The sequence below is a fragment of the Convolutriloba macropyga genome, chromosome 4, assembly GCF_964194025.1.
Source record: "Convolutriloba macropyga chromosome 4, txConMacr16.3, whole genome shotgun sequence".
Classification (NCBI taxonomy): Eukaryota; Metazoa; Xenacoelomorpha; order Acoela; family Convolutidae; genus Convolutriloba; species Convolutriloba macropyga.
In genome coordinates, this window is record NC_134471.1 from 4,000,925 (window position 1) to 4,028,356 (window position 27,432).

General features: G+C 37.5%; 1 protein-coding gene across 4 annotated transcripts; it reads right to left on the reverse strand.

Annotated features, from left to right (window-relative positions):
• Positions 1-24,437, reverse strand: LOC142338213 (uncharacterized). 4 transcript variants are annotated; one of them, XR_012758961.1, is made up of 7 exons: positions 24,308-24,437; positions 21,963-22,427; positions 21,536-21,671; positions 14,127-14,403; positions 5,793-5,933; positions 3,134-3,280; positions 1-414 (listed from the first exon to the last, which is right to left on the reverse strand). XR_012758961.1 is itself a non-coding variant. In XM_075387867.1 (7 exons), the coding sequence occupies exons 2-7, from the start codon at positions 22,046-22,048 to the stop codon at positions 330-332; spliced, it is 858 nt and encodes a 285-aa protein (XP_075243982.1). In that variant the 5' UTR covers positions 22,049-22,427; positions 24,308-24,437; the 3' UTR covers positions 1-329. The 4 variants fall into 4 exon arrangements, 3 of the variants coding, with proteins under 3 accessions (XP_075243982.1, XP_075243983.1, XP_075243981.1); XM_075387867.1 differs by having other exon boundaries at positions 3,134-3,266; XM_075387868.1 differs by lacking the exon at positions 24,308-24,437 and adding an exon at positions 24,251-24,270 and having other exon boundaries at positions 3,134-3,266.
• Between the last annotated feature and the right edge of the window lie 2,995 nt (positions 24,438-27,432).

The following is a 27,432-nucleotide window of genomic DNA, read 5'->3' on the forward strand; positions in this document are numbered from 1 at the left end:
ACAGGTTTGTCAACTTTATTGCTCTTTGTTTTTTAGACTTGGTTTCATTTGTGCAAGTTAGGAATTCTAACCCAACAGGCGTTTATCAGAATGCGAACATATTATGGTTCTAGTCGAATTCTAGTTTGAGTTTCAATGGCCAAAAAACATGATTGGTTCTAATCTTGGTTCTCTAATCTGATTGGTTCTGCTAGACGCTCAATCGGTTCAATCGCCGTGCCTCGGTTGCTCAACGCAATCAATTTTGGGTTGGGTTCAATCAAAAACTAAATTATTATTCAAAGCAATTAGTTCGTTTCAGTCTTAACTGTTCACGGCAAGGGCAGAAGCTATTTTCGCCCAAAATTGCAACAACTTCTTCGCTTTTTCACTGAGTCACCACTTTTGTCTTGAACTTCTTCTTGACCAGCAGATCTACAATCAGAATTCATTGTGGTCAGGAGAATGATTTCCTTTAATTTTAAAGATGGCAGTTGGAGCAATAAGTTCTTCAAAAGTTTCTTTCAGTCAACATCGATCATTGATAAGCATAAATAACATAAAAATATCAAGTAGAATCTGTTCTTCTAAAATCCCGAAATTTTTTGTGTTTCACGAAAAAAAAGTTTTTCAGAGATTTCGAAGATTTTGATATTTTTTGACAAACTATTTGGTTGCACATTGTTAAAGTTTTAATAAATATTAAATTGTGAACTCGTTTAAATATAGATACTTGCAACGCTATATTTAATTGATAAAAAGAACATACGAAAAAGATGTTTCTTATAGTTTTCAAAATATTATGCTATTGACGTGGTGGTACGCCCTCCCTTTGGCAGGATCTAGGCACTGCATACCGCAGGTACTTAGTCTAACAGAACTTCGAGGGGATATATGCAAGTTCAAACTGATTATTTATCAGTCAGGTCACCATTAGACTCCCGCTTTAGAGCTTGTGCTCGCCGTGGGCCCACGGCACGGGTGGAGTTGTGTTTTCGTGCGTGAGAGCCTCCAGTCTCTCTAACACACTTTGCTTGATTTTTTGTATATGACCAGCCATGCACTCTAGTACAGTAATTTTGTAGAACTTTTTTTGACAAAATAGGTCATTGAGCAGAATGTCAGAAATGTTACTGACATAACATTTCTGTCATTCTGCAATGAACAAAGAGCATTAGGATTTCTCAGTTGTGAGATTTCACAACATCTTGCAAATTTTAGTCATCCAAAGGATATTATTAAAATTTTTTTATCGATATTTCCTCTTAGTGTTATGAATGCACTGTTTTTTTAGACTCGAAGAGTACCTTTTTATATCGATGTTTTTGTTACAGAGGGACTTTAGAAAAAAAGAGGCATCAAAATTTATTTGAGGTGTAGCTTGCATACAAAATGAACAGCAGGGATAAAATGTGATTCTTCAGGTTCTTGTTCATTTTTGACTAATAAGTTGTGAAAAATCTAATGGTTTTTGTGTTGATTTTGTTTTTCAATTTTTAGCTGTGGTTTTTTAACTACTATCGTTGCATAAGGCTCTATTATAGATCGTAGTCTAGCAGTCTTTATTATCGATTACTCATGTTTCATGTTTGTTTTAAACATTGCTGCAAACTTTAGTTTGCCGCGTCACATTTTTCTTACTTCAGTTGTGATGTATTGTTTTACGTTCCACTGTTGAACCGATACCAGCAAATTCTTTTTTGTCTTTAAAACTTGTTGAATTTTCAGATGCCCATCAAAAATGTGACAAAATCAGCATGTTTTGCAAATTTTCTCAGTTTTTCATAATTGGTAAATCTTATATTGCTTTTGTCCTCCTGCAGTAAAAATCAAAACAACTACTTAGGTATCAATACGGCTTCTTATATACAGATTTGGCATGTTTTATGTGGTTCTTTGTTTAAAGTGGTCGCCAAGACATGGATTTTTGATGTTTTTTTGTTTTATTTGGGGCTGGCGGAATTAGCCGACACATAAATTAGACGACACGCCTATGGACCAACATATTTCATCAAGACAAAGTTAAAATAACAGAAATCGAAAACTGGTGTTATTAGAAGTTTCGGCTTAATTATTTTTAGTCATGGTAATTTTTTCGGTTGTGCTAGATTCATACAAAGTCCCGAGCCGCCGCAGTATGGCCAAGTTAATTAGAGGTTATAGACAAAAAATGTTTATTTTAATACTAACCGACGCTACTTTTCTCGTACTTTGCTAAGTATCGTACTTTCTCGTAGCGGGATGAGGGCGCTACGTCGGTAAATTGACCGGGCATGGTTTCATTTGCTTCTTATTTATTGTTCTCCAATTTCGCAAACTTCCCAGACAAATTTTTATTTTATCAGAAATCGTGACTTTCACTTACTTAGCTTTGCACATACAAAAGCTTCGATTTGTAATTCATCAGCTGAAATATTTCTAAGCCGACAAAGCTAAAGCAAGAAGTGAGTTGAGTGACAAAATTAAATCAATTATCAATAAAATCAGTTGAGGCATTTTTCAGCGATTATCAGAGTATAATTATCGCACATCCGGGTCTGATAATATCCAGCTATTAAGTCTCACAGCTGGATTTTTGATGCATAGTGTTATAACTGTTTATACTTTTGATATCGTTTAGATATTTTTCACGATGATTTATAGTCAACTTTTTCAGCTGATTAAAATCGATTTAAAATTTTGCCTCTTTTGTCATTCGGTCAATTTAATTCTTTCGAGATTTTCTCGAATAAAAGGTTGAACGATTTTATGGCTCCTTTGCAATCAGCTCAGTATTACATCATAACCTTTGTTGAATATTGTACTTAGCGCTATGAAACCAGTGAAGTCCTTCAGGAACCCATAGTGAAAATACTCAAACTATTATTGGGGTTCAGTCAATCAGAAGTGTGCCAAAAACTATCACGTTGATCTTTATAAGGAGGAAAATCAGAAGTTAATATATTTAATTTGGTTATAAGTCTGTTGTTGAATTTATTTGTGAGAATGATTTCATTTTACGATTCTATACTTTTTTGGAAAATTTTAGTTTGTTGTTTTTTCATAATTTGAACTTGCAGGCAAATTATTTGATATTGTAGTGATAAGATGGGTTTTGATTTTTCTATTTTTATAATATAAAGGTCAAAAAATCTTAATTAAATGAAATCTTTACCTGTTTTTGTCTCCTTTCTGGCTCGTTCTGTCTGAATTAGAAGAAGCTAGAGGTGTTGAATGATGGGTCGGAATTGGTTTTACTTTTGTTTTCTCTTTCTCTCCAGATTGTTGGTTAGAACCAGGCCTGTTTTCTTATCGGGAATAGCTATTTTCATCTCTTATGATCAGTTTCTTAAAGAAGCAAGTTATAGTTCAGAACAATTTCAACTTCATCAGAATCGGTTTTTGGACTCTGATATATGATCAAATTAAAAGTTCGAAGGTATCTAAACTATGGCACCAAAAAACATAAAGACTTGCAGATTTTTTTTTGTAAAAAGTTTAAAAGAACAATTTAAACAAAATTTGGAGTTCAAATGCAGAACTATTTGCGAGTGTTCTTCAAATGATAGACGAAGCTGTTGAAAACGGATCTTAAAATTTAAAACGGATGTTTAAAGAAGGATCTGTTGAAAACGGATTGATGTTAAAAACGGTTCTTAAAAATCTCACTAAATTTAATGCTAACGACTGACAAGGTGATATTTACCTGCATCTGCTTCTCTTCCATTGTAGTGCAACTCTAGTTAACTGAGGACACACTTATGTGCAAAGCAAGCTAGTGGTTAAATTTAGATTTATTTTACAGAACGTACTTTAATCGACACCTTTTTGAATTGACCTATCTGTCATGTTGTTAGTTCAGTTTTTCAACTTACGATAGTAAGTTGAAAAAATGAACTAATAACATGAGAGATAGGTCACTTCAAAAAGTTGTCGATTAAAGTACGTTCTGTAAAATAAATCTAAATTTAACCACTAGCCTGCTTTGCACATACGTGTGTTCTCAGTTAACTAGAGTTGCACCCAAATGGAAGAGAAGCAGACGCAAGTAAAGATCACCTTGTCAGTCGTTAGCATAAAATTTAGTGAGATTGCTAAGATCCCTTTTTAACATCAATTTTGCTTAAATACTGCATTTTGTAAACTATCGAACAAATTGAAACAGAAAACAAAACAAAACAATACCAAAAATTGTTGCAATCACGTCGATTTCATTGAGTGACCGAGAAGTCAATCGATAAATATCATCCGGAGGGAAATTCGTTCTTTATTTTTTCAACGTACCAAAAATACACAGCAAGAATAATTGTCCGGTCACTCCATAAAAATAATTGGAAGATTACGTTTTTACTAATTGATAAAAACCCTTGTAAAAAAATGGAACAATAAAGTTGCTTGAAACAGATTTGTTTAAACAAACTAGCAAACTATTTTGAAAGAATAGACACAACCAAAAAAACTACATGGAAAGCAAAAAAATTCAATTTTTTAATCAGGCAGTATAATTTTCTTGCGGTATTTTATCAATTGAAAACAGAGAAAATGCGTTAAGATGTCCAAATAAACATATCTTTCAATTCATTACAAAACAGACCCTTGAGGCCCTTGAGGGGCATTGCATGGTATCACTCACAGTATAAAAACATCGGTATTATGTGGAGAAAAATTAAACAATAAAATAGTTAGAAGAGGTTAATGTTGTCAGGTTTGTTTTAATAAGCATGGTCAAGCAAAAAAATGAACCAAATCTTGATACAAAATCCGGATACCAAATTGAAAGACTAGTGGGAGCTCTAATCTATTGCAGTCTGCGTCAGTGGGTGAATTAAATTTGCAAAGGACGCTTCAACTGACGTCATTAGATGTTATTATATACCACTATAAACACTAATAAAATGTAAAGTGAAAAAAATGACACCAGTTTTGACCCATTTTTCATTTCACTTTTTTTTGAACTGCCACCATTTGAGATCAGCTGCTGACACTTGTGAATGAGAGAGAAATTTAGATCATGCAAAACGAAAAACTCAAGGGCGCAAAAGTCACTTGGAAATTCAAATCGTTCAAATGAAAAACTTGCTTAAATATACCAACACGTTTACAATAATTGCTTGAAATTTAGTTTGAGAGCAAATAAAATTTGTAAAAATCTATTCATTTTCAACTGCTGCCAAGCAGAAAAAAATGTGTCTTTAGGAATCGCCAAAAAATTGTTACTCATAAAGTAAAGATGTTTTTCAAAATTTGAGGCAAGAAAAATCCTTTTGTATCATAAAAATCGTTTGGATAAATATAGTTTTGAAAACGGAATGTTGTGTCAGAACAAATGACAATAAATAGGTTTGTAGTATCCAATTAGTACTCATTTAATGTTTAGTTTGTTTAATTTTTCGAGAACTACTGTATAAATAAGTTGAGATGGTGGAAATGAAGAATTTTTAAGAGTGGTTTTTTCATTACAGTATCAAATTGGCGAGGTTAAAAAAACAATTTTCGCCGAACAGCTATTTGCGGGGTCTTAAACTCTCCTAAAATAGAATGAATTTTGTACAAATTTCTTGTCTGTTTTGACCCGGACTCAAAATTAAAGAGATTTGGTGAACTATGAATCATCTACGCAATACGTTGTTTTCTGATTCGTTCAAGAATCGCTGAATTTTATTCCGACTCTCAAATTTTACTCCGAAATTGAGCAGTAATTTCTGGAACAAAGTTGTCACTGAATAAAAATTGAGGCTGGTTCTTACAGAGCGGGTTAAACTACATTACGCGCACTAGAAGTTATGAAAAAGTATAAATAAGAGCTGAATAGCAGAAGATTCCATGTTGTTTACTGTCTGTTTGAGTGGGGTGTTGTCCTTGGACGGGGTACGGTAGAGGATTAGCGTCGACCGGGGAAGACTCTTGTTGGTTTTGTGGTGTCTCTCCTGATCTCACTTTATGATTGCCGTCTTTCGATTGGTCGGACGGCGACCCCTTTAGAGCACATTTTCTGGTAAATTATTACTGTTATTAAAGATCAGTTATAATTTGCATTTGGACATGCTTGGCAATTTTCTTCATTCGAAATTTAGGAGTTGAAAATGAGTTCATTCAAATTGGGTCCAATTGAAATGTAATGAAAAGTAATTTAAGCTGGTTGATTTGGGCTTTTTGGGCCATGAAACTAGGGCGACATGATAAATTATAACGCGTTAATCTATAAATGGTACAATTATTTCAGACTCGTTGTACGTACTTGATCAGTAGTTTTGAAATTGTAAATTTTAAATTTATGGAATGTCATATCTGTTCTAAACTATTCTGGGAATTTATTCCTTTAGCAAGAGGAGATTTTGACCGTGGCGTGGTTTATTGGGTATGTAAGGGCTGCTCTCCTTGTGTTTCACAAAGAAAGTTTTACACCGCCCAGTTCGCTCTGAGTGGTTACAAAATCTGTCCGGATACTTCGTTTATGCAGTTCGCTTTTGTAACTGTATATCCGTTCTGCTGTACTTACCGTTGCATTAACTATTTTAGTTCGTAACTATTCGCTGATCTTAGTTTTTTCAACTATCAATTTAAACTGGATTAATACAGATCACACAATACGGGATCTCTTTATGTATACCAGTTCAATCCGATAAAAAAAAACAAATCGAAGACAAAGATATATGTCTAAGACCTGTTTGTGCAAAAATATTTAAATTTAAACCTAGGTTGGCTTTTGCTGTTTGTACTCACAAGTTGAGAATACCAGAAGTTGGGGTTGTAACAGTTGAATTTCAGCTCCAATAATTCGTTGATGCAAGACACAGTAACAGAATTTACTGCTCAAGAATAATATTTTGAATACAAGACACAGTAACAATTTACTGCTCAGGAATATTTCTAGTTCAAGACACAGTAACACGTTATTTACTGCTCAAGACAATTTGTTTTGCAATATTTTGCTGAGTTATACTTTCAGCCGTTTTCTGCGGCTACTACGTTGAGTTCTGTGTGTTGCTTTTGTTATTTCCCCCTTTTTCTCTTTTTTCTCACGTGACAAACTGTAACTAGAACTAGAACTATAACTATAACTATTAAATGACTAAGACAACAGAAAGTGTTTTGTTTCTAATTTCCCCGCCTATGCAAGCTTGTTATTCCTTAAGCTCAGCTCCAACATCGCCGGCCCTGTTTTCCTTCGTGAAAACATCATCGTCAGTTGGAAGTACTGGAGCGAGCTTCACTACGGGCCAATTGTAGTATCCATCTTTTGTTCGGATTTTCGCTGATCGAATCACGCCGTCGGAACCTTCAAAGGTTTCGATTATTCGACCCAGATCGTAATATCCACGTTTGTCACTGTCTTCCACTAACCACACAAGATCACCCTGCTGAAGACTTCTGTCCGTTGTGGTCTGCCATTTCTTTCGACTATTCAACGTTGGCAAGTATTCCTTACGGAATCTGTCCCAGATGAGGTCTGCGTAAGCTTGTGTTTGTCGGAAGAGCTTTCTATGATCAACAAATTGCTCTGCACCTGATAGATACGGTAAACAAAGGTTCTTGTTGCCAAGTAGGAAATGGTTCGGAGTAATAGCTTCTAAATCGGTAGCATCAGAACTGACCTGTGTCAGCGGTCTAGAGTTCAACGTCTGTTCAACAAGACACATCGTGGTTGACAGAACGTCCTCCGTGACTGATCGGTTGCCCAGCACTGCGTACATTGCCTTCTTGCAACTCCTAACCAGTCTTTCCCACACTCCTCCAAAGTGTGGTGATGCAGGTGGGTTGAACTTCCATCTGATACCTTGTTGAATCAGATGTTCTTCAATTCGCACCTTGTTCCATGCTGCTATACACTCTGCCAGTTCTTTTTCAGCTCCAACGAAGTTTGTCCCGTTATCGCTAATCATTTTGACCGGTTTGCCTCTTCGTGCAATGAATCGCATAATTGCGTTCAGACAACTATCAGTGTCTAGTCTTGGTACAATCTCTATATGTACCGCTCGTACAGTAAGGCATGTGAATAGACAGCACCAACGCTTTTCGTTTCTTCGACCAATCTTTACTGTGAATGGTCCGAAATAGTCTACGCCCACATTCGAGAACACTGTTGATGCGACTAATCGTTCTTCAGGTAGATCTGCCATTACTGGTGCCTTTGTTTGGGCTCTTCCCTTTCGACATCTAATGCATTTGTTTTTGATCGATCTCAAAGCATTTCGTATGCCTAGGATCCAGAATTTTTGCTGGACTATGTTTCTGACATGTTCAGTACCTTCGTGGTGATTATTCTTATGTTCATTTTGCAAGAATAATTCAACTACATGGTGCTTCCAATGTAACAGTATTGGATGCTTGGTTTCGAAGTTCAGATGACTTTTACCTATTCTGCCTTGAGCACGAATAAGTCCTTGCTGGTCTATGAATGGTGAAAACTGGAGGATTTTGCTGTTTTTTGGAATTTACTTTTCAGCCTTGAGAGATTTCATCTCTTCAGTAAACTGTTCTTGCTGCAGTAGTGTGAAGATGCTTGCTTGTGCATCCTCTCTTTCTTCAACACTTAGTGTTTTTGTTGACGGTTTGTGTTTTTTGAATACCCGCTGTATGTATGCCATTGTATTTACTAGTCGATTGTAATTGCTGAATCGTTCCCACTGAAACATCGGCTTCTTCTCTTCAACCTTTGCTGAGAAGACCATTTGGTCGTTTTGTTCGTCTGAAGCAAATGTTAAAGCCACTTGTTCAGGCCATTCGCTCTCTGGTTGCTTCAACCAGGCCGGCCCAGTGAGCCATTCACTTCTCTTGAGTTCGTCAACATCAATCGCTCGTGTCCCGATGTCAGCTGGATTGTTAATACCACTCACATGATTCCATTGTGAAACATTAGTTGTATCCAAAATCTCAGCTACTCTGTTTGCAACAAACACCTGTTGCTTACGGTGGGAGCTGTGAATCCATTGCAGAACAGTAGTGGAGTCTGTCCAAAAGTTAGAACTGTGAATCTTCGATTCGTGTTCCTTCACTATCTGCTCTTTAAGTCTCACCGCCATCACTGCTGCTTGTAGTTCCAAGCGTGGTATCGAAAGGTGTCTTATTGGTGCAACTCTGCACTTTCCGATTACAAATGCTAAGTCTGCTGGGTATTCTTTGGGCTTTGAACGTAGGTATGCCACTGCGCACATTGTATCTTCAGATGCGTCGGCAAACACATGAAGTTCCCATTTGTCCTTGGCTGTGCTGAAGTATCTTCTATCAATGCTGGTTTCTGCTACTTCTGGAAGCTGTGCCTTCCACTTCAGAAACTCTTCTTCTTCGTTAGGTTCTACTGAGTTGTCCCAATGTTGTCCATTTTTGGTCCAGATGCTCTTCAGGAGTCGTCTCATATGGACACTGAATGGTGCAAACAGTCCAAGAGGATCAAACACTGAAGAAACTAGTGATGAGATCTTCCTTTGGGTGATTGGGGTCTCAACTTCTTTGCTTGTACCTCTACAAACCTGTAGACTATCATCGATAATCGTCCACTGAAGCCCAAGCACTGATGACCCTTCCCGGCTGGGTTCTACTTCAACCTGCTTTGTTTTGCTGATTGATCTTAAGTCCTCTGGGATTGCGTTGGTTATCACGTCGCTGTTGGTGATCCACTTCTTCAGTTCAAATCCATGTTTTGAAAGAAGAGGTTGCAGTTGTTTGAAAACCTCAATTGCTTCTTCAAGTGTTTCGCCTGACTTGATGAAATCGTCCATGTAGAAGTTGTTTTGGATTGTTTTTGCTGCAATTGGGAACTCGTCTTCGTTATCGATCGCTACTCGCTTCAGAGCGTAGTTGGCGCATGTTGGTGAACTCTTTGCTCCGAAAACATGACGCTGATACTCGTAAATTTGCACAGGTTCGTTCATTGTTGTTCGCCACAGGAATCTCAAGCAGCTTTTATCCCGATCAGGAACTTGCACTTGAAGAAACATCGATTCAATATCTGCGGTTAAGGCAATTGGTCCTTCTCGAAATCTGAATATTGTTCCGATCAATCCGTGTAGTAGATCGGGTCCGGCTAACAACTTGTCATTTAGACATACATCCTTGTATTTTGCTGCAGCGTTGCAAACACGGCGAACTTTACCCGGTTTGTTGGGGTTTAGTACTGGATGGTGTGGCAAATACCATTCCTTTCCGAAAGTGCCTTTGACTTCCGATTTACTAAGGATCTTCACAAATCCTTTTTCAACATCTGTATCAATTGACTGTTGATACAATTCTTTTAAGTTTGGGTCTCGTTGGAATCTTCGTTCCAGTGAGTAGAGCTGACCAAGGGCCGAGCCGTAGTTGTTTGGGAGATTGGGTTCTGGTTCACTCCAGAGCATGCCCACTTCGTACCGCTCGCCTGTAAACTTTGTCGTGCTCTCTAGAAATTTCTGAGCTTGCTGCTCTTTCTTTGATTGACTTACAACATTTATTTTGGAAGCATAGGTTTCTATGTCCCACCATGATTGGATATTTTCTGCCACTTTCACATCTTCTGTGAAGGCAAAATGACAAACATTTTGACTTTTCTTGCCTGTCATGGGACCACTGACTACCCATCCTAATTCTGTTAAGACGGCGAAAGGCTCACTTCGTGTTCCAATCTTATAGTCCAATGGACGTTGAATTTCGTAGGCATCTTGTCCAGGTATGATGCCTACTTCCATCAGGTTGAATGTTCTGTTAGTGAGAACATTCAGATGTCTGAATTTGTTCTTCAATTCCTTGTAATCATATGTTGTGTTTCCCAACGAGATTGATGGGTGTGCAAACGCTTCAATCGAATGCACCTTTGAATGTAGTCCCTTTATTGTGATAGGAACCTTCTCTGTCCTCAAATCTTGCGTCCCATGTATGCCAGCTATGTTCAAGGTAACGTCCATGCCTTTGGCTTGTAGTTGATCCTTGACACTTTGATCGATGAATGATACTGTTGACCCACTATCGAGGAAAGCGTAGGTAGTCAACCTGTTACTACCACTCTGATCCGATACAGGAACTATTTGAAGAAAACTAGTAACTTGGTTACTCTGTTTGATTGTTGCTGCGCTAACATTAACTGCGTGACTACCCTCGTCCATTTGGTTTTCTGAGTGTAGCAGTCTGTTGTGCTTTTTGGTACATCCATTTATACCGCACGGGTGGACTTTACAATCTTTGATTGCATGCCCTTTCCCCAGACATCCATAACATAAGCGTTCTTTTCTCACTGCTGCATAGCGATCGGTGACATTCATATTCTTAAATATTGGACAGTTCCATATTTTATGAGTGCCATCCGCTAGTGGACAGTTGTTGTTTTGCATTTGCTTCGTTTCGTTCGCATTCGAACTCGCACTAATATTTGACGATTTTGAGAATCGTTTTTCCTTGTTAGCGTTTGGTCGATCATCTTCCTTTCGTTCGCTCTTGGTTGATGGCATTCCTTCATGGACAAAAGCCATTCGAGCTAACCATTTTTCAAGGAGAGTGAGATCGGGCCTATCTTCTTGACACTCGTCAACGAAAAAGAACCACTTTTATTTCAAATTTGGGGGCAGTTTTTCAATTGCACTTGCAGTGTTGAACTTGATTGCAGATCGCCTTCATAGTTGTATTACTTCAGTACATTAACTAGGTTGCTGATTGTTATTGAGTAATTAATTATAGCCGTTGAGTCGTGCATTCGAATTGGTTGTTGTTTGCGCAATATGTTAAGCTGAGCGTCGACAATTAGGTAAGGTCGCCCAAACTTCCGTCCCAGGAGTTCCCACGCTTGAGCGTAGAATTCTCCCGAATAGCCCATTCCTGATATAGCTGACTTTGCTTTCCCTGTCAACAAAGTTTTCAAGTGGCTCATTTTCTCTGAGTCGGGTATATCGCAATGGTGAACCCTTGCTTTGACCATGTTCGACCACTCCGGCCACTCTAGGGGATTTCCATCGAATGAACTCAACTTCAACTTAGGCAGTTGACTGCTACTGCTTGGTTTATTGCGCTTAAACTTGTCTTGTTCCCGGGCTGCGCTGGCACGCTCTACACTTGGTGACCGTGAATTAAGTACACCTTCGCGATTGAAGCTTACCCTGGGATAATTGTTGTCGATCCTGGTTTTCGCACGCTCGAAACTATAATCGTGCAAGTTGGAGAATTTATTCGAGTTATCGAGCCAACCGGAAACATCTTTATTCTTCGGGGTTTTCCAGTTGAATGGTGATCTACTTCGCATACTAGGGGCTGCACTATCATCAGAATCTGATGCTCTTGCGTCAAGAGCTTCTTTCTCGTATTCCAGTTTCAGTGCACCTTCTTCTTCAAAAAGTTGCATCTCCATTTCATGCTCCTTCCTTTTCAATTCGAATTCAATTTTCTTCAACCTCATTTTTGATGCAAAGTCTTTCTCTAGAGTCGCAAGCTTTTCTGCTTTTTTAGCTCGTTTATCAGAGGAGGCCTTTGAATCATTGTCCCTGTTTGGGTTTCCATGTTCAGCAGTTTGTTGAGAAACTCCCACAACAGACTGTGAAGACTTAGCGGCAGTTGGTTCTGCATCGCTTGTCAATTGTGCGGTTTGATTCTGTTGATCTGTCATGTTTGTTTCTCCGTGAATGTATGGTAACCAATCTGCGTTTAATGTTTGCAAGAAATTTAGTCGGTCGGCTTCGTAACGTTCAAACAATTCAGAATCACGAAGAAAATTTGCCCGCTTTCGGTTAAGAATGCAAAGAGAGTCGTCAAGTTTCAGCACCTGTTTATAGATGGTCTTGAATTTGCTTGATCTATCGTTGTTCCTGATTAGTTCCTGGCCTTCCTGAATTTTTGCTTTGATTTGTTTTTCGGAGTTGCTAATCTGTCTAAGCAAAATGTCCTGACTCTGTGACGGAGTCACTGCGTTTGTGTTTTGGGACTGCAGCTTGAATATCTACAGTACCTTTTGTTTAATTGCTTTAATTAAGCCTTGCTATTCAACTTCAAATGCACTTTGCCTAATTGGCTTTGCGTTGTTGAATTGCTCGTTGAGTTTTGTTCTCGTCACTTCGTCACTTCGACTGTTGGGTTGGACAGCAGTTTATTCCAGTGTCCGGGTCGGCGGACCAAATGTAACGGCTGCTCTCCTTGTGTTTCACAAAGAAAGTTTTACACCGCCCAGTTCGTTCTGAGTGGTTACAAAATCTGTCCGGATACTTCGTTTATGCAGTTCGCTTTTGTAACTGTATATCCGTTCTGCTGTACTTACCGTTGCATTAACTATTTTAGTTCGTAACTATTCGCTGATCTTAGTTTTTTCAACTATCAATTTAAACTGGATTGCTACAGATCACACAATACGGGATCTCTTTATGTATACCAGTTCAATCCGATAAAAAAAACAAATCGAAGACAAAGATATATGTCTAAGACCTGTTTGTGCAAAAATATTTAAATTTAAACCTAGGTTGGCTTTTGCTGTTTGTACTCACAAGTTGAGAATACCAGAAGTTGGGGTTGTAACAGTTGAATTTCAGCTCCAATAATTCGTTGATGCAAGACACAATAACAGAATTTACTGCTCAAGAATAATATTTTGAATACAAGACACAGTAACAATTTACTGCTCAGGAATATTTCTAGTTCAAGACACAGTAACACGTTATTTACTGCTCAAGACAATTTGTTTTGCAATATTTTGCTGAGTTATACTTTCAGCCGTTTTCTGCGGCTACTACGTTGAGTTCTGTGTGTTGCTTTTGTTATTTCCCCCTTTTTCTCTTTTTTCTCACGTGACAAACTGTAACTAGAACTAGAACTATAACTATAACTATTAAATGACTAAGACAACAGAAAGTGTTTTGTTTCTAATTTCCCCGCCTATGCAAGCTTGTTATTCCTTAAGCTCAGCTCCAACAGGGTACGGGGTTACGACTTCACTCATTCGAAAATACAAAAATGAAACAAATTTCGGCAAATTTTAAACGTATTCTACTTTCAATATTTTAGAGATTCCGCTGGAAAAAATTGAGAACGAGAGCAACTTAAATGGCGGTGTCAGACAAACGAACAATTAATCAGAAGAGAAAGATCAAATGACCAAAAATTGACTGCACTTGAAAAAAGGAGAAGATTGCTATATCAAGATCTATTCTGATTATTAATCTAGGGTTAATAGGGTTTTGACAGGATCTTTATTAGTGTTATTGAAACCAGAAAAGAGCCCGCTTCCTGTGTATGTTTTCTGCTCCTTCGACGTTCATTGCCTGTTCGTTGTTGAGGTGGGGGCTGCGGACTAAAACCCGGTTGTGGTTGCTGGTTAGGAGGGGGTGGCTGAATTGGGGGAGGTTGCGGGGGGCAACCTTGCTGGGGGTATCCCTGATGTGGTTGTTGAAATTGCTGTTGTTGAAATTGTGGGGGTGGTAGTGGGTACTGGTGAGTAGGAGGTGGTGGGTACCCGGATGGATTGAATGAATGTTGGGGCGGGGGTTGTTGATACTGCATTGGCTAAAAACAGAAAAAATGAAATCTGAAACAATAACATTTGGTTTTGATCGGTTTGTGCCCCCACCCCCTCACGAGCGCGCTCGAAAATAGGTACACGACTCGAACTTTCTTAAATAGAGTAAGCGCTGTTCCGGGTAGCATTTGGTTGATTCCGTGGCATAAGTACATAAACTACCTTATGGTGTATTTAGTCCATACATATAAAATACATACAAGAGTGTGTCTACTGGATACAGAATAAAACCCAGATTGAGTTTATAGACCAAATAGACTTATGGTCAGACTTAAACTATAGTGGTCTCTGATCAGACTGTCACAGACCAAAGTGACTAATGATCAGACTATCTTAGACTATAGGGGTCTCTGATCAGACTGTCACAGACCAAAGTGACTAATGATCAGACTATCTTAGACTATAGGGGTCTCTGATCAGACTGTCACAGACCAAAGTGACTAATGATCAGACTATCTTAGACTATAGTGGTCTCTGATCAGACTGTCACAGACCAAAGTGACTAATGATCAGACTATCTTAGACTATAGGGGTCTCTGATCAGACTGTCACAGACCAAAGTGACTTATGGTCAGACTATCTTAGACTATAGTGATCTCTGATCAGACTGCCACAAATAGTTCTAATGATATTTGACCAACAGAAACGGATTCGAGAATCCGAGAAAAAAAGGTTGGTTAAAAAAAGAGAAGTCTTGAAGACAGCAGTTTAAAAAAATATTGTTGAGGAAAAGAGTAACCACTACATTCTGATTGGTAATTACTCCTTTCATTCAAATCAGATATTAATTTTAGCAAGGTTGTAGGTCAAATAACCGCAATTAGCGGGAGCAGAGAACAAATGACTACAAAATCTTTTTCTAAGAAATAATAAAAGTAATCGCCTGATATTAAAGTAGTAATTCTGTAGTTCTATTTGATAATTTAATTTCGTAATTTGTCATTGAACTGGATGTGCTTTGTAATTGTTTTTTGTTAATTGTCACTACTAACTGCTAATTATCACGCGATGCTAATTCTCACTACTTCGAGTCATAGCTAATTTTTTGTGTGGATTGTCTGTTCATGGTCGATTTTTCTCTGGATTCCCTGTTCATTTTTCCACCACCACCTCAATCCGGATTGCTTAGAAGCAAAATTTTCTATGTGTCAAGATTTATCAAGATTTTATCAAGTTACGCCAAGAAAACTTCTTGACATGTCTTGATACGATCTTGTCAAGATCTTGTCAAGGTGTTCCGAGAATTGTTTGTCTATCAAGATCTTGGCAAGATAATTCAAGTTTTGTGAGAGTTAACAAGATCTTGCATGACATGGCAAGGTGTATCAAGTTTCGTTTCACTGGGCGTAGTGCTGATTGATTGAAACTGCGCTCAAAGTTATCTGTGATCAGAACAAGCAGTGCTAAAAATCGCCAGATCAGATACTAGCAATAAACAGTTAAGAACATTTTACTACCACTAATTTGTCCATTCAAAAAGATTGGCATCTGCAGCAAAGGTCCAATCAGGCAAAATTAAATAAAGAATTTATTTGCGTCCCAATAAGAAAAAGACAACGTTACAAAATTTTTGCATGCCAGTGTTACAAGTTGCTTGCACGGTAGTTTAATATAGACGGTTTTTTGTTAACGTCATCACCTGCAGAAGTCATAATAATTTCTATAAGTAGAACGCGGGTTATTGTAAGCAGTTTTTCGTGGTCGATAACACGGGTCAAAGAATTCAATAAGTTGAATTTTTAATTAAATTTTGAACTGAAAATGTACAAAAATTTGCTTGTATTTATAGTGGTTATCTATGCGAAATTATACAGAGAAAATTTAGATTAGCTAAAAATATTTTACATGATTGGCATGTAAATAGATCTTAACTCCGAATCCCGGGGTTGATTTTCTATTTTCATCAACATTTCATGAGAATCATATATGGCTTGGGTACAATCGAGTTCATTAGTTGGAGGTCGGTGGATGTTAAAATCAGGTTTCTGTTGGTGGGAGAATTTGCTTTTGACATATGATTGATAGGCCAATAAGATAATGATAGCGCCAAAACAAAATTAGAATTGAGTTTAGTTTTTTGGCCATTACTTATCGACACAGCAATAAAGTTCGTCAGGTAAGTTCTTCTTTCGTTCTTTGAAACTTTAATAAAGAAAACTTCTAAGTTTTTTTGATGTTTCTTTGAAACCAGCACATCCTTCCTCCTTTCTTAAGCAAGTTTGTGGGTATAGGTTCTCCAAATCTGTCGGGTTGTTTTCTTTTTCTTGCTGATGTTCGTGAAGGCTCTGAGGTTTCGGGTTGTTGGTGCTCTGCAGATGATTTGGCTGCAAAAGCTTCATCTTGAAGTGAAGGTCCCATATCTGTGCTCTAAAGTTGTTGTTTTGATTGAGATATGGTCTCCTCCACTGCTGGTTCAATTTTCACATTGTCCTCGTCTAGTCTCGCAATTTGGTTGTCGCTCTCTAGAATAGTCCGTGCTGAGTTTTCGGGCTGTATGAAAGATGTGTTCAAGCCCTTCCTGATGATGAAGGTAGCAGGAACTGGCTTTGTGTTTTCGTTGGCTTTGAATAGAACGGGTTCGCACAAGTCGAAATCTGCTATTGCTGGTAGTCTCACTCTGCGTCCCAACAAGGGTTTAACTGGAGTTTTGCTCCTCGTCTTTGAAGTGTTACGCTGTGTCATCAGTTCCCTTTGCAGGAATGCTCCAAATGACAAATTAAGGTTGGCACTCCACGCTTGAAGTGCCCGCTTCACTGTCTGAACTGCTCTTTCAACTAGTCCATTAGCTCTTGGATGATAGACGGGTGATTCTATTTTCTTAATTCCCAGTGATTCACACCACTGTTTAAGGTCACCACTTACAAATTCAGGATCATTATCAGAAACTAAAGTTTTTGGTATTCGGAATCTTTTAAGGATTTGACTAAGATATATTTCAACTGTTTCTGATGTTCTATTTCCCGCGGGGAAGGCTTCTATCCAACCAAAACCCGCGTTAACAATTACTAAGATATTGCCTTGGTCCTTAACATAACCCCAGTCCATGTAGAGCCGTTCCCAAACGTCGGCTTCTGGCCACGTAGAGACCGTTTTTCCCATGCTAGGCCTGTTCAATTGGCAATTCTTACATTTACTAACAAAGTGTTGAACGTCTTGGGTAATTCCAGGCCACCATGTTATCATTCTGACTGATGCCTCAGTTGCATTCTTCCCTGGATGTGTCTCATGCGATTTTGCCAAAACCAAGTGTCGTAGTTTGGGTGGAATGAAAGGAACAACACCTCTGAAGATGATTCCATTATGTAAAATAATTGCATCTTTCTGTTGTTCGAATCCTTTTTCCGCTTCTGAACATTGTTTCCAATTGCCGCTTTTGATTCGTTTCATTATGTCCTGGAAGAGTCTGTTTGTTCCAAGTTCAGTTTTGATTTCTGCTTGGGTCACCAAATCACTGTGGGCGAAGTAGATGTTATTGATTGCGAAGCACACTCGATCGTTGTCCGATTCGTCTTCGCCAAAATCCATTCTGCTCAAAGCATCTGCATGGGGTATCTGCTCTCCTGGTGTGTACCTCAACTCATAGTCGAAACCCATTAGAGCTATTGCCCATCTTGTGATTCTCGCTGATGCTGTCTTCGGGATCTCCTCGTCTGGTGCAAAGAGATATTTGAGTGGTTTGTGGTCAGTCTGTAGGGTAAATCGTCTTCCAAGAAGGAATTGTTTTAGTCTTGTGACCACAAACACAAATGCCAGTGCTTCCCGCTCTATGTTCGAGTAGTTTTGCTCCGCTGGAGTCAATTTTCTCGATACATATATGACTGGATGTCCTTCTTGCGAAAGAACCCCGCCAATGGATTTTTCAGAGGCGTCAGTAGTAACTGTTGCTTCTTTTTGTAGACTATATGGCTGTACTAGTGGGTTAGCACACAATTCATTTTTTATGTCTTCAATGGTTTTTTGTTGCATTTTGCGCCATGAGAAATCGCAATTTCTCAAGTTGTTTAAGGGTAGCATTTTTGTGGCAAAATCAGGAATCATTCTTCCGTAAAAATTAGCTAGCCCAACAAACGATTCGAGTTGTTTATTGTTGGTTGGTGCTTTTGCATTTTTTATTTTTTCAATATGTTTGGGATCTGGTGCTACTCCCTCCTTTTGAATGGAGTACCCCAAAAAACTAACGCTATCGACTGGTTTTGAGTTAGATTTTTTCTCATTAATAGTAAAGTTTTTCTCACGTAGTCGACTCTTGACTGCAAGCATTCTCTTGTCGGACTGCTCCTTGGTAGTTCCATACACCAATACATCGTCTTGAAAGATCACAACACCTTTAATTCCTTTGAGTGTTGATTCGATGCAATTCTGGAAGGTTGAAGAAGAGTTTTTCAATCCCTGAGGTAGTCGGCACATCTTGAACAGTCCCTGAGATGTGTTGATTGTGCATATATCTTTAGCTTCTTCGTCAACTTCAATTTGATAGTAGGCATCTGAGAGGTCAATTTTGCCAAAGTAAGAGGCCCCATGTAGGTTATGGAGGATCGTCTCCATGTCCGGTATTGGGTAGTCCTCATCCATGACCTTGCCATTGATGTGCACTTTCAAGTCCGCGCAAAGTCTCAGTTCTCCACTCTTCTTTCTCTGCCACACAACTGGAGATGCATTAGTGACTCCTCCTGGCTGTACCGGTTCAAGGATGCCTTGTCTGACCATTTGTTCCAGCTTCTCTGTGACCTTGTCTTGAAGAGGTAGAGGTATTTTTCTGGCTTTGCAGAACATTGGCTGTGTTCCTGGTATCAGCTTCACATGAGCTTTGTAACACTTCACAGCAGGTAGGTGCTCGGCTGTCATGTTGTTCACGCTGTGCTTGGGTAGAAGGTCTCTACCAAGTAGTCCAAATTCTTTATCAGACTGCAAGTTGTTTTTGAGTGAGCCTGCTTCCGTTCCACTCAACGTCACAAGTAAGTGATCCCAGAAGCGTTAATTGATGACCATCATAAGCTTCAAGATGTCTTATCTTACCATCCAACTGAGGTTTACCAAGCTCAGTCCATATTTTAGATGATATCACTGTGCTATCTGCACCTGTGTCTACCTGCATTTTTACTTTGCAGTTATTTATTGAGATATATTCCCATGTCAGAGACATGCTAAAGATTTGTTCTATAGTATAAAACATTCCCATCTCCGATAATGGCGATGCTTGCTCTGAAGAAACATTTTCTTCTTCGCAAAAGTTCTTCTGTTTATTGTACTTACCTGAATTTGGTTGGGATTTGCTTCTACACATTTTTGAGAAGTGTCCCACCTTTTCACAGGTGTTGCATTTTTTACTTAGCGCTGGACAGGGTCTACTAAAGTGTGGCTTACCTCCAAACCTAGTGCACATGCTGTTGTTTTTATTAGCCGTAATTTTTTCATTTAGTTTTCGAAAGGTCTTTTTGAAGTTGAACCCAACTTCTTCTTTCACATTAAAGGGCTTATTACCTGATGAAGAACTTGCAAAAGCCACTGCTTGACTTCTGAACTGTAAGTTCTCGGTCATTTCAGTAACCGACATTGCTGGTTTTGCTTTAATACCGTCTAGTAGTCTAAGTTTTGCTTCAGGGTCCCTTAAACCTGAGATAAACTTTAATTTTACCAACTCCTCTTCGGGGTTGGCCGCTGTTTTCAGTTTTTCGAAGTCACAATAACGTGCTTCTTCTCTAAGACGTGCTAGGAAGTCGTCGTCTGACTCCCCTACACCTTGTATAACGGACAGAAATTTAGCACTTTCTGCCGTTACTACTCTCTCTTTTGGAGAAAAAGAGTTTTGAATCGCCAATCTGATGTCTTTATACGGAGTGTCTATCAAATTCCTAGGACTCATTAGGCTCCTAAGTTTAATAATTGCATCTTGCCCGCACATACTAAGGAAGAGATTGGTTACCTGTAGGTCCTGTACAGTACCGTCGTTGTTGACCTTGTCCTCTTTCTTCTCTAAGCGACATTTCGCCACAAAAGACACAATCCACGCAGTAGCTGATTCTGCATTCTGTAGATCCAAAATTTGTCTGTCCGTAGCTGGTCTGGACACCATTGTCGTGGTCGATAACACGGGTCAAAGAATTCAATAAGTTGAATTTTAAATTAAATTTTGACCTGAAAATATACAAAAATTAGCTTGTATTTATAGTGGTTATCTATGCGAAATTATACAGAGAAAATTTAGATTAGCTAAAAAAATTTTACATGATTGGCATGTGAATAGATCTTAACTCCAAATCCCAGTGGTGATTTTCTATTTTCATCAACATTTCATGAGAATCATATACGGCTTGGGTACAATCGAGTTCATTAGTTGGAGGTCGGTGGATGTTAAAATCAGGTTTCTGTTGGTGGGAGAATTTACTTTTGACATATGATTGATAGGTCAATAAGATAATGATAGCGCCAAAATAAAATTAGAATTGAGTTTTAGTTTTGTGGCCATTACTTATCGACACAGCAATAAAGTTCGTCAGGTAAGTTCTTCTTTCGTTCTTTGAAACTTTAATAAAGAAAGCTTCTAAGTTTTTTTGATGTTTCTTTGAAACCATCACACAGTTAGACTTTTTGCTTCTAATCATAACCAACAGACTCCTAATGGGTCTCTTATCAGAAAGTAACTGTTTTTCTTTGGCTCTTAGAAGTGGCATAATGTATTATTCAAAAAATTACAAAATAACCGTGGAAAATAATTTTTCTTTCCAAACCAAATTGACCTCTGATCAGACTCAATCCGGACTATTGTCGTTTCTGTGCGTCCGAACTATTGTCGTTTCTGTGCGTCCGAGGTTTTTGTGCGTCCGAAGTGGCTTCTGATCCGATTTTCGTGCGTTCAAAATCTCCTCTGATCAGACTTAATTCAGACCAGTGTGCAAACTTTCGCGTATCCGAAAGGAGATCCAGACCCTGTATTTTGAGCCCCAATCCCCCCAGTACGCTTCAAGATGGTATCCGATACTTGCTTTACTATTGTCTGACATGTCAAACTGTGAACTACAGTGTAGGACTACAGAAATAAAAGCATTACAGCGCCAGAAGGAGACACTCAAGCCATACTACGACCTCTAGAAAAGGTCTTAAAATAGTAGGGTTGGTAACCTGAGGGTACTGCATGTTTGGGTTGCCACCCATCACGAGAGCCTCGTGCTGTTGTTGTTGTTGTTGTTGCTCCTGTTGTTGTTGTTTAGACAACATGTACCCCATCATCATTCCACCCGCCATCATTGCCCCATCACTGAAACCATAAAATATAAACCTAACTTTATATCAAATACTTTCTTGACTATCATAAGAGCCGGCCCAGTACGGCGAAAAGCGTGTCCTAATTTTGATTCAATCTGTGCCCACTAATAAAAGGTGGTGGTGGGGGGGGGGGGTTGATTTATATTAAGTTAACTCAAGGGTTGTCAAAACAAAATGAAAGTTGATTAAATTTTGAGCTTTTTTGAGGTTTTTTTGTTCAGCATCACTGATTATGTCTATTTTTTGCCGACCGCAATTGAAGTAAAATGGAGAGAAAACTGACTTGTGTCTGTGATGGCTGTGGCTACTGCTAGAACTAGAGAAGAAAGAACTGTCCGACCCACTGCCGCTTCTGATTCCGAACTTCATTCTTCTGCCGTCTAGAATGTTCTGTTTACTCCTGTCTTCTAAAATGTTATGTTCCGTTAGAATGTTTTGTTTCTCTTCTCTTCTATAATGTTCTGTATCGTTAGAATGGTTTGCTTCTCAAGTCTTCCAGAAAGTTCTGTTTCGTTAGAATGTTATGTTTCTCTTGTCTTCTAGAATGTTCTGTTTCATTAGATTGTTCTTCTTCTCCTGTCTTCTAGAATGTTCTGTTTTGTTAGAATGTTCTGTTTCGTTAGGGTGTTTTGTTTCTCTTGTGTTCTAAAATGTCCTGTTTCGTTCTGGTTCTGGAAAGTTCTCTATTGAATCAATGTTAGACTACTTAGTTTAAAAATCATTATCTGTCTTCCTTCCTGTCACAAAGCTAAAACATATTTAAACAATTCATAATGGCCTTTAGCCTATTAATCTATTCAGGTTTAATTTACCTGAAGGAGCTCAAACTTCAAAGCTGAGTTCGCTGCTTACTAATTTTTTCCTCTGTCGTCTAGTGATAATTGAATTGAAAAAAAAACAATTATGCAGATGTGAGGAGGTGAGGGTGGTGGGGTTGGGGGTGCGCACCTGTAGTATACCACAAATTGGTTTGGGGTTTTGTGAAATGTATTATAGGAAAGAAAATATACGGAAGAACCCTTCAATTTTTGTAAATTTGAAACTTGGATTGCATAAACTATGGTAAGATCTTCAGAAATCAAATGTACTGTACACACTCACGTGCAAATTTCAAAATGCCGAAAACCTACAGTGCCAGAAGTTAAATGCCAGAAGTTTCTACTTAGCCAGAAGTCGACTTCTGTTGACTTTCGTCAATTCAAGACGTGCGCATTTCGTGTTTCGAGCATTGTTAGGTGACAAAGAAGAAGTCTGTGATGAAGAAGTCTTTCGAATTTTTCACTAAATATCTGGATCTATTCTGTTTCGTAACCCCCCCCCCCCCCAAGCTTAGTGAGCACAAATTTTTTATGACCCCCAGGCGCACGTGCTATTTTCTTACATATTAACGTGCTTATATAACATATAATTTGTTACTGGGGGTCATAAAAACACTGGGGGGGGGGGGGCAAAACAGAATAGATCCATATATCTCGAGTCACGTAACCAATACATCTGTGAACTGTGATAAAAGACAGCAACAAAAACTAAAGTAGATCTATTCTGTTTAGCCCCCCCCCCCCCAGCTCAGAGCGTAAATCTTTTAGTAACGTGCTATATAACAGCATATAATTTGTAACTAGGGAGTCGTAAAAAACACTGGGTGGGGGGCTAAACACATTAAGTCCACAACGATAATAATGGTCCACATTAAGTCCAAAACGATAATAATGGTCTTGATCAGAATACCCAAACAGAAGTTAGGCCATTTCATGACAAATTTTTTAAAAAATGATAATATAGGTTTGGAAAAAAATTAATTACTGTTGTTTTTCTGTGAATGTATACAGCATTGCCATGAGGAAGTGGACGGTAGAAATATAGAATCAAAAGAAAATAAATTTATTGAAAACTGAAGTGTTTTTAGACAGAAATAGTTAGATAGATACATCATCGCAAGATCTTTTTTGGTGATTCACTCCGGTAATTTTTAATATTCAAATAACTAAAAAATTGCCACAACCAACTAAGTTTAGAGAAAAATATTTGAAGACGAATAAATGCAAATACATCTTGAAAAAATGATATTTTAAGTCTACACGAACTGACCAAATCAAAATAAAACATTTTTGCTGAATCTTTGATGGAGTTGGCTTCGTTTTCTAGAGTATTTTTTTCACAAAGTGTAAACTTTAGCAAACTTTTCAAAAAAACTACACTGATAGATAAAATTCAAATTTTGAAAAACTATGTAACTGTTTAAAAATTGGCATGCAAGCGATCATATAATTCTCGCGTAGATTTGTTTGCGTTTCATTTTATTGTTTTTGTTTTTTTTAACTCATTTGGGTTTATCTGACCTATTTGCTCGACAATTATAATCTATGCTATGACTAGACGTTAAGTTCATTTCGAGAACTGTAGATTTTTTTGGATTTTTTTCAAGAAATGACTTATATTTGCAACGCCAAAGCCAAAAACTTAGATACAAAATTTATGCACTAAAATATGAACTAAAAATCGGAAAAGCGAGATATTTTCATCCCTTTTTTTGTTTAACCCTTTTTGTGAATGTGTTTCTGTGCCATTTACTGGAAGCTGGAAATCAGGAGAAAAACAGCACAATCTCTTCATCATACGATAACTTACGCATGTATGAATGTGCAGTTGCTCTCATTTATGCGAACTTTTTTGATTTCTTTGTTGCTTTGTTTCGTAGAAATTGTTTCCTCTAAGTAATAGACAGAAACCTATTTTTCCCTGTACGAGTTTATTAATATACTTGGCAGAGTTGCGTTGAAACGAATCGAAGCCAAGTTGAAACGAAGCCCGGCTCTAACAATGAGGAATTAAAAGTTGTTCTCTATTTATTCTCGATCAATTATACATAGACGCAAAACGGAGTGACATCTGAATCAACCATTTTGGCATCAAATTCGCAAGAAAACAATAGAACAAAATGCACAAGGCTACGAAAGATTGAAAAGTTTAATTTTTCATGAAAGGGGAAATAAGAGAGAGGAAAAAATGTATATGAACCTTTTCAAAAATTAGAATGCATTTAACAGAGCGAATTCATTAGAGGTTTTCCAGATTACAGCAGAATATAAATCTGAAAGGCTATATTTTTCGCAAAACGAAGGCGTATAAATAAAATATTTGATTCAAAGTTTGTTTTTAATTTTGATTAATCTACAATTTCAATTATAAAACTTTTAATTCAACGAAAACTAATAGAAAAGTTCATTAATCAAGGTGTTTTCTGGAACAAAGAATTAAGAGGCAAAAATACTGTAAAATGTTGAAATTTTTATCACGATTAGGTAAACTTTATGTTGTGATATTTTTTGTACTCACCTTACAGTACTTTTTTTAGACGACGGCAAAGTCATCAGGTTACCACAAGAGATGTGTACTGCTTTGTTAGGATACTGATAATTTTTTAATGTGAGTGATCTAGTGATCTAAGTAAGAGTCAGGGAAATACTTGTGCATTTATGAATTGATTACTGCACTGAGCAGAAATCAAGCAAGATCAAGCGAGTTGAAATAAATCCTGGCACTAACCAACGGGGCATCAAGAGCATTTTTTAATTTTAACTTTAAAATCAGCAATCCAAATAGATAAAATAGATAAAACTGATTTTTCAATGAACCATTTTTGTCGTAACTTCTGAAGTAGACAGTTGATGAACACTGCTTTGCTTAACAAAGAAGTTTTTAAACAAAGAATTTCAAAACAGCAGAAAGTCATCAAAATGTCTTTTTTTTAATCAAGAGAAGACGCAAAATTGGATCAACAGCTAATCAATTTAAAAGATAGTGACACGACAATCGTTTCCATTTCAACAAAATTGTTGAGATTTTTTTTACTTACAAGGTCAAAAAACTCTCGATTTTCTCCTAAAATCCTTTTGTTGTGGAAGAACAGAATTTATATGCATGGTTTGAAAAAAAATCAGAACTAGACTAACTACTCTACTAATGGCTTCTTAGACTGAAAACTACAATTTCTCTGCTGTTTTCGTTCCTCAGCAAGCACTGAAACACGTCAAAATATACTACCTGAAATGGAGAGTTGTCTTTTGCCTAAATTGATTAGAGAAAAACAACAAAATTGATTGAATTTGGGTTTTCTCAAAATTTTTGAAAATATTTGTAATGTTATATAATTTGTCTAAATCTGTCTATATCCTTTGTCAAGTTTCCAGTTCTCCAGTCTTTTCTTTGTGAATTGGTTACACTGTCTGTCGATTGATAATATGCTGGTGATGCATCTGATTAGTGAGAATAGTCAGATTTCTACTTCGAGTCGTTTCCGGAATTCTTCCGGCTATGTTTTCTTTTAAGATCTGTTCACACATTTTCATGATTTTTGACGTCAAATTGGAGTAGTGATTTTGGTCACGCCGAAACAGGAAATGGAGCGAAAAAGTGAGTGGTTTTGCGACATGAAATTTTTTCGCTCTAATTTTAAAGTAGAGTGAGAATACGGTGTTTGAACAAAAATTCGGTTTCTCGGTAGTGGTTTTTTGTTCACATGCGGCAATTTTACTCTGATTTTTACTGTTTTTCCAATTTTTTGGATCGGATTTTTTTCTAGATGGATTTCCCAATCCATTCAAGCTCATATTAGGCCCAGTATTTTTGTTTGAATTAAATTTTCATTTCTCACTAGTGGATTTTTTTGTTCACATGCCGGCATTTTGACCTTAATTTTGTTTTTTTTTCTTATTTTTTATCTGGTTTTTTAAAAATAGTTTTCTCAATTCACTCATAGTCCATTCTAGTTTTTCTGTTTAGTCAATGAAAATTGTTTTAATTGTAGGCCAGGACTTGTCCTGCTCTGTTTTTTGTTGAGTGCATTTATTACTGGATTGCAACAAGTTCGGTAGGTCTTGCAAAAATTCAATTTATATTCACTTCATGTCAAAAGACAGTCGTCTAATGAAATTCACAAATGATGTTCGTTTCGTAGCAATCCATTTTGTATCAGCACAAGCAAAATTGTCCATTAAGGGCGACAATTACACCAAAAGTCTTTTTAAATAACAGGTTAGAGGACTGAAATTCATAGGGTTGAAGCCAGTCAAAACTATCGATTACGAGTATCAGTAGTCTAATGAACTCAATTCACGCACATCAAAAAGGTGCCCAGTAACTCAATTATCTGTAAACACGAATAACAGTCGAATAATAAATTTCCGATCTATTATGTTTCGCCTCCCCACCCCAGTGTTTTTTATGACCCCCAGTTTCAAATTATATGTACTTATATCGCACGTTACTATGTTAGAACAAAGCACGTGCGCCTGGGGTCATAAAAAATTTATGCTTACTAAGCTGTGGGCGGGAACAGAATAGATCCTAAATGTCATGTACTTTTGAAAAATAATGGATAGTTGAAGTTGACAGAAAGCGGATTTATTGGACATTTGACGTATTGACGTAGTCTTTGGTATTAATGAACAATTTTGTTTGCATCCGTGCAATGATGACGGGTATGGGGAATTGCACACAAAGGAGAGTTGTCTTTTGCCTAAATTGATTAGAGAAAAACAACAAAAGTGATTGAATTTGGGTTTTCTCAAAATTTTTGAAAATGTTTGTGTAAAATCGTAACCAATAGGCTGAGACCACAACCATTAGAATTTTAGTCGTGAAACATTATTTTAGTTAAACGGACAATTAAGTAATGCAATTAGTGACAAAATAATAGCTATGAACACGGGACAATTTTTGAATAACTTTAGGTGAAAATAAAATGTGGACAG